We start from the raw sequence: 11,365 nt of genomic DNA on the forward strand, positions 1-11,365 counted from the left end.
TCCAGATATGCATAATCGGAGCAAAAGGATATGTCTTGGACGGGCAGCACCGATCGGTCGTTTGCCGAAAGTGCGTTTCACGGTGCAAACCAAGAAAGACACCTTCTTTGTTAACACTTAGGCAGAGGAATTCCAAGGCTTTTGTGCCCCACAGCCCTTTGATAGATTATTGTTTGATGTTTATCAGCACCAATTGCGAATCTTTTGTATGGCTTCCACATTTGATCAGGTGTTGACATTCCGGAGATACCCAAAGAACTTTGGGTATGAATTGATAGAATTTAAAAAGGGGGTTAGCAGATCCTGTAGTAAAACGTCAGATGAATGCAGTTCGAAAGTAAAGGTACTTTGCGACAACGGAAAAAATGATAGTGATCTGTCTATGATTATTTATCAACCCAATATGAAGTGTTGTATCAAGAAAAGTACCTCAAATCGTAGTTGGTTTTCCAAACGAGATGTGGGGTGACCTGTTTGCAGTACATTCATTTGAACAGTTGTATAAAGTAGTGTGACTCACGAAACTGCTGGGATCGGTGGTAAACTGTGCAACTCTTGCCATCAACCATAAAAATTGGTGAACTTCTTTTTATTCATCGGTTACTGTCAAAGAGTAAAAAAGAAGCCTAAGCGATGGATTCCTAGACATGATCTCACTGATAAAAAGGCACCTTTAGAGGGAAACCACCACAAAACAACTGTTATGAATTACTACTACTGTATAATTTGGTCTGCCTAGAGATCCTTCCCCGTGGTGTCCTCCTGGTTCCAAAGGCCACTTGTAGAATCGCACCAAATGGTTTCCCAAATTACGGCATCAACACTGATACAAAAATTGCCTCCTGTTCTTGAATTAAGATCAAAACCCGTATTAGTAGGAAACGTTTGAAAAAACGTTTCCCGATGTGAGAAACTTTAACGTTCGTTTGGAAAACTTCACACAAACGCAGTATACTTCGCGTCATTCTCTCAACTTTGGAATTCCTTGTTCACATTTGAGTTTCATCGACCTCTATACCTCATTATTTTCTTTGATTTGTCACTGTTATCTTTCAAAGTGCGTTTGGTTCGTAAAGAAGAACGTTCAGTGAACGGAGTTTTTCACGTTTGTAAAACCTATCATTCCTTAAGCATTGTTAAATGTAACCCTTTGAAGACACTAGCACGGACAACCGTTTACCAGTTCACTTAACCGAAAAAATAGTATTTTAAGTAGTAAATTTTGCGGTCAGTTTTACTCTGGTGATGGTTAATTACATGATTGTGCGAGTTCAAATCCCTTTACTTTTGTAGCATATTAGTGCCACTAGCCTTGTCCTCATTGTTAGTCGCAGTGTGACACAGGTCATTGGGATTAGTGATCTGCGTTATTCGCTCAATTAGGTTTCACGTTGTTTGTTGCGCTCCACTTCTAAACTATTAATTTGAGTGGGTTGCCAATTTCCCGGCTACGACACACAGTTTAGGTATCGGATTTCAGTAGCCAACCAAGAAAGGAGCAATTACAATCTGGTTGGTCGTATTTGTGATTTCCTCTCGAGAGGAAACTTATGTCGGTCGTACGACCGCGTATAAATGTACTTGCCTCAGATGATACCTGCAATGCAATGGACATACTTCAAGTTAATGTGCTGATATTTGACGCTTATTTATAAAACTTGGAATATAACCAATATCTTTTTATGAGAGTCACACCTGTCTCCAAAAACGGCGAATATCGTGATGGTTGGTTGAGCACCATCTTATGAACTCCAACTATATCGTCTGTGCCCAGCATCATCAAATATCTCACTGAAATTGTTTTGACTTCCATGAGGTTCTTCCCAGTGATGGACATATACAATATTGAGGCTGTCTAAAGCCGTTACATCCATAAGTTTATAGTAAATATCTGACAAGTGATGACACATTCGTTGTCCGGCACCATCAAGAGATATCCTAGTTGGCTGTAATACTCTATCGGACCACCGTTGAAGATACTAGGTGGGACGAAACTTAAAAAAAAACACTACCTAAGACTTGTGAAGTGTATTGCAATACCATCCTCGCTTCCCTGAGGTGCCACCTAACAGAGAAGACTGTTTTAGACCGACGTTTTGAAGGAGTGGGACACGGGTGCAGTCTTGTCCTTTCAAAGAAACTGGCCTTTAAAAGTGATCACCTATGATCGATCTTTCCAAGTGGTTATCCTGAAGCGGAGAAGCATGCCTAAGGTCTTCTGGGTCTGAGGTTTAACTGCAAAAACTTACCAGGGGTGCACTTTTTTCATAAGTGGTCTTTTCTAGAGATGAATCAATCATTTTATGAACTCATGAGGCGTCATTTTAAGTGGTCTCAGCCGGGGGACGATTTTTACAGATGTAAAAAATGTATCGGTTCTGTGTCATGACAGTATAAATGACTTTTCTGAAATGTCAGTCACTCTGGCTGACTACTGACACTGTTTAGATATCTAACAAATGTAAACATATAAAGAACAATGGAATAAATCTGCATGAACTCCGGAGGCGTCATTTTAAGTGGTCTCAGCGGGGGATGATTTTTACAGATGTGAAAAATGTATCGGTTCTGTCTCGTGACAGTATAAATAACTTTGCTGAATTGTCAGTCACTTTGGCTGATTACTGACACTGTTTAGATATCTAACAAGTGTAAACATATAAAGAACAATGGAATAAATCTGCACACTGGTCTTTCAACGGCAAACAATTTCAGCGTCAACTCAGTGGGATCAAAATGAAGTTGCATTAATTGGTTACTCTGGAAAAGGCAACTTTACATTTACCACGGGTGTATTTTCGTAGTTAACTGTGAAGACAGATTTATTCGAAAATTTGCTTTGAGCTGTCAAACGTTAATTAAAGATAGGCATTATTGCGTTGAACTGTAAGACACCATTCAGGTGCTTCTTCACATGCTGTCTTGCATTGGCCGTAGTTATTAACTGTTTGTAATTGAACAGTCTTTGTTCAAGTCTATTTATTTGTTATTTTATTTATTTATTTTATTGGCAACAAAATTGTTGTATCGTCAAGGCATGCTAATTTTTGTAATTTCTTTTTTTTTAATTTACAATTTAATTTAGTTCAAATGCGTCTGCTACCCCTAGTTAGTGCGTAATTACTAGAAGTATGCTTTAACTAGACCCTTGTTGCAGCAGCGTTCCAGTACGATGGAAATCAACCAAAATCCCGACTCCATTGTTAGTCCACACAGATAACATTCAAAAAACTAGATTAGCTAAGAACTGTTTGTTGGCTTATTCGTTGCATTACTTCTCGATGCACAAATATTTCAGAAATTTCCCACTTTACTATATGAATAGCATTTTACAACCACTGACAGTTTCGCGCAAGATGAAAATCCATAGATGTTAAACAGCTTTTGGAGTTATGTAATTAGTAGAAACCAGAATAAGGCCTCTCTCAGCAGACCGATGAGTAGTATTTTATTTCTAGAAGCAGGGCTTGCTCTAAAAGTTACACCAAAATACGGATTGCACCAAAAGAATTATAAGCAACAGAACTGTTGCGAATTATATTACATTTATCTAGCTTGTATTTGCCAGTGCAAAGACTTTGTGTTATAATTCGTTTGAAGGGTACTCGTCACCAGAGGAACAACTACTAATTCTGAAAGGAGATGTCTACGGTCATAAAGCGTGGATAAAGAGAAACAACAATGTGCGGTCATGGTCTATTAGTTTCCTTCAGGCCTGACAGATGCAGTAGCCGCTACACTACCGAAGAAGCTTGCTGTGTGAGTGCTATGAACTTGAACCTCACGTGCGATTGGCTGCGGTGCCAGACACATCAACATTTGATGTCCTTCAGCACTGACAGTGTATTTACCTTGGGTGGGACGTCGATATTTGGTGTTGAAAAGTCTGAGGTTACCCTCATTCTATGTTTACGCACTTGAAATCCTCATTTCGAAATTCTCCTAAATCTCCTGCTTCCTTCAGTTAACGCTAGTGATTTTTCAGCCAGTATGCTCTAGCATGCATCGTGTTTAGGCAGTAGGAAGAAACGACTTTAATCTGCCTGTCACCCACCATAACTATGGGGTTATTTTATTTTTTAGGGACCTGAATGGGTGAATAATAAGCGAAATAGCTGTGGTAAATGTATTAGAATATGGCATTACCTGTGAAGTACAAATGTTCAAACTGAATGCAAATTTTCCGCGTAATGTTGGCCTACCATCACATTTTGATGAAGCACAGAATCAACCATATTTCATAACGACTATCAATCTGTTCATTGGGCTTGACAGCATTTTGGCAAGAGTTTTCTGACCGGTACCTCTGACATCATCATTGTGTCGTTCTTTATTAGAAGAAAATGGTACTCAGCCAAACAACCAGCTACAGTAAAAAATCACCGCCTGAAAGAACGCACATCAAACCACGCACACAAATAGTTGATAAACGCCAGTGGCGCACGGATACCATTCTTTATAAACCAGCGCACTTGGGGATGAAACGGTCGCAACGGAATTCTTAGAACTAGTATGAGCCCAACCACTTGAGCCACTAACACATTTTCTTTTATATTCGCTATCCTTGTATTCTAGCACATTGAATGCGTAGACGTGTTGTGACTACAAGCAATGTATTTGGTTGAACAGACTTTCCACAGTTCTTTCCAGGTTATTTTGGTTTCCACATATAATCCACCGCGCCTCAACTAAAAACTTTGCGCACATTCAGCTTGGTCAGGTCTGTTTTGTCGGAACAAACAAATACTTGTACAAATAAACCATTGTTAAGCCTCTTATGTGAACGTCGGCATTGTTTGGCCAATATCAGTAGCGGAATAGGTTGACCAGAAGCATTGAGGCAAAACGGGTCTTCACAGAGTTGTTTCGTAGTGTTGATAAACAGCCTTCAAAACTTGTGGGAATAAATGACTATTTTTTTAACTATTATTTCCCAGAAGATATTTCGCGACAGTTATGAACAGCTCTCATAAACTATTATTCGTCGTCAAACAGTGTGATAATCTAGGGGTAGCAGGATATGCAACGAAATGATGCTAAAGCGCTTTTGTTTACGCCAAAAGGAATTCTATGATAGACATGGAAGACGAAATGAATAGAAAATAATGAGAAAAAATTACTCCAGTTTGAAATTTTATCGAACCTCACAGTTTGTAGAGAAATCGTTGTAAGATGTTGCCTGCCATCTTCTCCAATGAATCAGCTGAAAGGTTTTACCAGTCCCGGTGATCAAAAGAATTTTGCACACTAGAATAGTAACTAACGCTGTTGAATAAATGTCAGGCGACATCCGCCTGGACGAGCTACCACAGGTTGGACATAGTTATTCAAAACCCACCTTACACATTTAACTTAGTGGGAGCACAAATCTTCAAATTTTCGCAACCAATGGGCACTGCATTAACCTGTCCTTCACGGCATTCATCAACGAGATGTGTGTTATTGTTGCACTTAGGCCGTGGAGTTTTTATCCGAATGGAGTATCTACCCGGAAAATGAGGTTTTTCAACGAATACATGCGGGGATCACTGACGCCTCACTGATCGGTGATAAAGCAAAATGGTTTGCATCTGTGCTGCCACACATTCCGTTTGATGTCTGGGTGGAAGACATCTTTGCCTGGTTGACGGCCGCTCTGAAATACAATTCAAATGGGGACATAAAGAGACCAACCTACTCCGGTAAGTACTCTTTGAAAGTTTTTGCTCCAAAGTGAGATTTTTGTTCAAACTCTCTGGATAAGACTATTCAATGTCAAGAAATTGCGAATCACGCTATCTTATCTAAATCGTCGTGTTCTTCCGTAGCCCAAAATGAAGTGAACCCGCAAGTTCTGAGGGCCAAACGTTTACACATCTACAATGATAAGAACGTTTCTGACGATCACCGCAAAATTATGCACCTGAGGTTTTCCAAGTTCGCATTTTTCTACAGAAACACAACTATAAGCACGTTAGATCCCTCTCTTTTCAGTATCGTTTCACACGTAAACAAGATTATCTATTGCTTAGCGGCTTAAAAAGTCTCCTGATCAAATGTGCATGAAGACTGCACCGTAAGTGGAAGCTTTAAGGCAAGTCTGCCTTCGTATAAAACAACATTAGATCCATGCAGGTCTCTTATACTACCCATAATGTTCTATTCTGGTAACAGTAAGCTGCGACGAGACCTATTCAGTTGAGAAAATATAGAACGTTCTAGACCCCTGGCATTTAAAAGGGGTTTATGTCACCTACAGGCGCATGTACAACCAACGATATGTCCAACATGTGTGTAGCAGTGTGTTTAGAATACAAAGATGGCTTTTCTAATAAACGTATCAACTTTTAAAAAAATGGTAACTTCAGGTAACTGTTAAAAGCTGAATTGGAAACATGGTTAAACTAGTCTGTACTACCTTACAGAGCAGTTGCTTGGTATGACGCAGTACTGGTCCACGGCGTTGTTGGCTCAGGTCAGGATTCATTCAAAACAACAAAGTCAGAGCCTCTAAATACAGAGTATTCACCACGGTTACTGGGCCCAAATCCGTCCTAAACAGATGCCAAAAGACTGCCGAGATAAAACGTCCACTCACAAAGAAGACCCAACTTAAGAGGCATAATGTGGGTCTTATACGGGGTAATCTATCCACGTTTTATTAAGCCCATAGAGCTTGGGTTCGATATTCCCGCTGCCTAATCATCAGATAAATGTTTGCTTAATTAAAAACCGATTCGTTTTCCAAATATACCACACCCACTCAGTAACGTTGGACCGGAAAACCAGAGTTCGTTTCGTAGCCCTGCGGATGAATTCAGTCAATACATTTATTCGCTGCATTTACCTAAGCAGTGGTTTAGCTGTTGGGATGACTGTGGTTGTTGTTTGCCTTCCCAGCTGACCTGCCCAATCCTGCTTCGTGCTACTCGCCACCTCTGAGTGTCGAAGAGCAGCTTCAGCGTGCCATGATGCCCAAGGTAACTGTGAGGACGCGTAGGAAGACAAGACCCACCGCAGCCGCCCACCATTCAATCGACAATGCGTCAATAGACCTGCCCACGGATGCTCGTTCACTTGCACCGCAAGCAACAATTGAAAATTGGTCACAGTTTATGGATTCATCGGGCGAAAGTTCGTCAGATATTGTGAGTTATTTTCCCCAATTAAATTCTTGTTTCACAAAGTAGTCCTTCAAAGGGTGAAATTGCTTTTTTGCTTACGTTTATCAACATTACCATAAAGAATATTTATAAATATATTTACCGTGTTGTCGTGTAAAAAGAAGAGATAGGTGGACGTGATTTTAGCTCTCTATGAATACATGAAGATGTCTGCCTCCTTTAGTACAAGCTGCTTAGCAATTACTAACAAAAATGCTCTTGAAATCTTTTGGCTGACATTTATACAGGCGTGGGTAGCTGGGCAATTGAGCATTTGGGTACCATCACATAAGTGCTGTGGTTTCCCTACTCAGCTATTCTGCCAGCTAAACTCCTTAACGAAACAAACCCTTTGTTACAAAGGTGTTACGGAAAATAGGTGTCTCAGGCTACCAAAACACCCCGCTTTCACACACAGTGAGATATCCAATGACTGATGCTTTTGATCAATAAACAATCTTACTGACTATCTCAGAGGTTTTTCCTGACCTTAAAAAGTTAAGCAAGAGTATGTGTTTATTCAGAAAACGCACTGAAAGTGTCTGTTTTTGTCAGGCTAAACTATTCACTATTTGACGAATAAGAAGACTATATAGATTTCATCAATATAACCATCAACCTTAGGTTAATTTGATCTCACACTTAAACATCATCGCGGAATGTTTTCTGTTTTATTTTGGTGACATCAATTCTGACATGTATGGAATAAACTATTCAGTACCGAAGTAAGCTGATTTTCGGTGGGATGCCTCCTGGGAATAAAACAGTTTCCTCAAATTTGGCTTACATCACACAGACGTGCAGCGCAACACATTGTGTGAATGCAAATTAGAGTGTTGTTCAAATTGTCAGCTGCCCTTTTGCCATCCAAACAACGCGATTTGGTCCAACCAACCATGGGCCGCGTATCGTTAGCAGAGGTTTGGTTGATCCGGATTTAATATTTTAGAAAAACCGTAATAAATGACCCTCATTCGTTGAAAAAAAATATTAACAAATGCCCACCTCTTACAAGGACTAAACATCAGTTCGTGGTTGAATTATGCCACGCCGAATTCGCTTTGATGGATATTACTCGATAAAATACTACAGTAGGAGAAGTAAGGTCAGTCAGTTCTCGCAATTTGTTCATTGGCTATTTTTTTTTACTGAAAATTGCAGAATTGAGCACAATGCACAATTTTTATAGGCTTGGTTGCTGTGTGGTGTGCAATCCGGCTTGGTGATAAAGCAGTTAGATGGGGCATGCAGCTAACTAAGGAATTCGTGCGTAGGCCACCTGTCTAAATGAAGAACTTTCACACAAAAATGTGAACCAGAAAGGAGTGTGGCACATTTGAGCGGAACTACATGGACAGCGAATTTTGCAGTGCTCAATGAGGTTTGTTATAGGGTAGGTGCATATATAAAATACCACCGTTTACAACGGATCATAATGAACGAAAATTTCATCACACTTATAAGCCTACTGGATAAACGCGAAAAAAAACAATGCTTTCTTTCCGGGAAACACTGCAGAGTATTCTGCACTCCGATAGTAACATCATGTTAAACGCGCTGTTGGTGATTTTCACTTGGGAAGAAACAGCTTTTCAGTGCTTTTCGCCTGTTCAACATAGTTCGGTTTCACTTAAAAAAGGAAATCAGAACTGATAATCCCTAATCTAGTAATACTAGCAATATTTGCTAAGTAATCGTCTCACAAGATGTATGATACTTTCATCTAATTAGTTGTTACTTGAGCAGCCAGTCAACACGTGACCGCGTGATGTTGATCCCGAGGTTGCGGGATGAGTGACGCTCAGTGAGGCTTCATCACACTGCTCATTAGATTGTGTTTCGGAACTTCCTGTTGTTTTATGGTATATATACTGCCGGTGAGTCCCGATAGGGATAAAACAGCTTCTCACCTGGCACAACCACCAACCCATCGCTGCGCATCACTACGCTTCCTAACACCACGCTGATGATGTCATCCCAATTGGTGATTAAATGTTTGTAATAAAATTGCCCGGCTCAGAAGACAAACCAACGACTAGCTTCTCAACTTTCAGCATAGCTGGGCTTCACTGAGAGGATGAAGTCTCGAATAAGCCTACGCTATTAAAAGGCCAATGGAAGATAAATTTTTGAAAGTCTCCATTTAATTGTTTCCTTTTGTATACACCTACACACTCTCTGGGTTCATTCACTCACCTGAAGAAATCTATGGCAAACAAAGCTTGCTGGGCAAACGTTTATGTGTGCTTACCTTGAGTACGAATCCGCTTGTCAGTATAATATACTACCGTGCGCATGTCTGCATGCCCGGTACCCATTAGCTCACTATCGGTTAAGACCAATGACGCACGAAATGTACTCTTCCGTATTGTATCCAATTGCTGCAAAAAAACCGTTGACCAAACAATCATTCTGTGTATCCTGATGCGCAACTTACATTTTTTTACAAGTGTTCGTGGTCTGTTTGATCCGCTTTTGCTAAAGTGGATGTTCGAAAGTGCCCAACTTTTCAGTAGACTCGCCTCACAACTTCCTGTTGTGAACAGACTTTGATAAGATGAACGGGTAATAAGGATAAGGTCCAACCGTTACTGATTCTTTGGTAGTTCCAACGGTTGCTGAATGCTGAATAAATTGAATTGCCTGGGATCTCAAAATACTACAAACGTGACATGGAAAGGAAACGGGTGCGCCACGTTTTGACGGAATCCACGTATTTAAAAGCAGAATCAGTTTTGCTTTTTCTTGTTGCATGATAGTCGCGTTTTTAACTATTTTATATGGCATGAAGCACCAAACCCTAGCAAAGATTTGTTAGAGGTATCCTTTGAAGGTTTCCGCAATCCGAGTGCGTTTGAATTCGAAAGTCACGGACGCAGTCAAAAAACCCGTACGGCATTTGGAGTTTGGCTCTGATCACTCTATGATAAAGCTTCAGTCAGAGTTTCTTTCCCGTTGGTTGTTTGTCTGAATAATCTCCCGGTCAACAGTCCGTCTTTCTGTGAGCCGTCAAAATTGAATGAAGCCAAAACAGTCCGCTAGTTTCAGGTAAATTTTGACAATTTAAATTCAGATGATACCCCCAAAATTAGCAACATTTAAAACCCACCCAGAACATGATAAATTGACCAAGCGTGCCGGTGAGATGGAACAAGATGTGGTACATTTTGGGCTCACAGTGGAGTGTGGAAACCTTGCAACGTGTGGGGCATATCTTCATAGGAATTTCGAAGTAGGAACGTTTACCGCACATATATAACCAGAATATCTTTGTAGATTACGTCAAGTTTTAGAGACTTTTCATATATTCCTTTTTTATCCACGCTTTATTGCAAAATTTTTAGGACGACACCGATATTTGGGATTTGAAACAGGATGTTCAAACCGGTAAAATGGATGATGAAGAAAAAAAGGATAACGAAAGCGACAAAAAAGTGAGTATAAAGCCATTCTAGTTGGTTTCACCACCCACCGGAATTTCGTAATGCCCATATACAATATTTATTACTCATAACCAAAAGCGATGAAAGTTTCGAGCATGTTCTGTCAACTACAGCAGTGTACCAGTGACTGACATAAAGCACCCCATGCAAAGGAATTCCAAACATGATGGCTGATTCAGCAGTTATGCGCCAATTAAAAGATTAACCCGTCGAATTATTTCAGTATGCAAATCACCCGTACACAGTTCTCATAACCAATTTAGTTGTAATAGAAAGTGAATGATTGCGTCAGAGTTTCCACCTTTTACACAGTCCTCATTACCAATATAATTGTAATAAGAAGTGAATGATTGCGTCAGAGTTTCCACCTGAGATACAGGGGTTGTATTCTCGGAAAGTAAAATTTTGAAACATTCCCGAAGCATCCATCTGTGGGATGATCGGAACCCAATTAGTCGGTTCTACACACTTTTAGACACCGTCACATCAACTTCAGGCAAGCGTAGAACATAAAGCAAGTTTCCTTGCGATAAAGATCGACAAGAATGGTTTGAGTTATAAAATTTATTCTGTGGAAACGCATTTAGCTGTCGCCCATTCGTTGTGACAGTGCTCTTATGTTTCAAACAAAAACCTGCATTTAAGGCGCAAGGCTGGTATTGCAACGCATAACTACGTATTCCCGTTTGTTTTCAGCCCATCAATGAACCGGCAACCGGCAGTTCGAGGTAGGTGTCATTTCCAGTTTATACAGCCACCACCATAATTCACAAGTAATAT

The 11,365-nt window shown here is 40.2% G+C and overlaps 1 protein-coding gene across 1 annotated transcript in view; it reads left to right on the forward strand.

Moving 5' to 3' along the window:
- Positions 1–10,576, forward strand: part of T265_14138 (hypothetical protein) — a gene marked incomplete at both ends in the record, with an annotated part of 31,326 nt that extends 20,750 nt beyond the window's left edge. Inside the window, 3 exons of the mRNA XM_009172179.1 lie at positions 5,456–5,681; positions 6,880–7,127; positions 10,487–10,576. Coding sequence (XP_009170443.1) covers positions 5,456–5,681; positions 6,880–7,127; positions 10,487–10,576 — 564 coding nt within the window. The remainder of the gene's footprint in view (positions 1–5,455; positions 5,682–6,879; positions 7,128–10,486) is intronic.
- Positions 10,577–11,365: the final 789 nt, after the last annotated feature.

The sequence above is a fragment of the Opisthorchis viverrini genome (assembly GCF_000715545.1).
Source record: "Opisthorchis viverrini unplaced genomic scaffold opera_v5_147, whole genome shotgun sequence".
NCBI classification, from domain to species: domain Eukaryota; kingdom Metazoa; phylum Platyhelminthes; class Trematoda; order Opisthorchiida; family Opisthorchiidae; genus Opisthorchis; species Opisthorchis viverrini.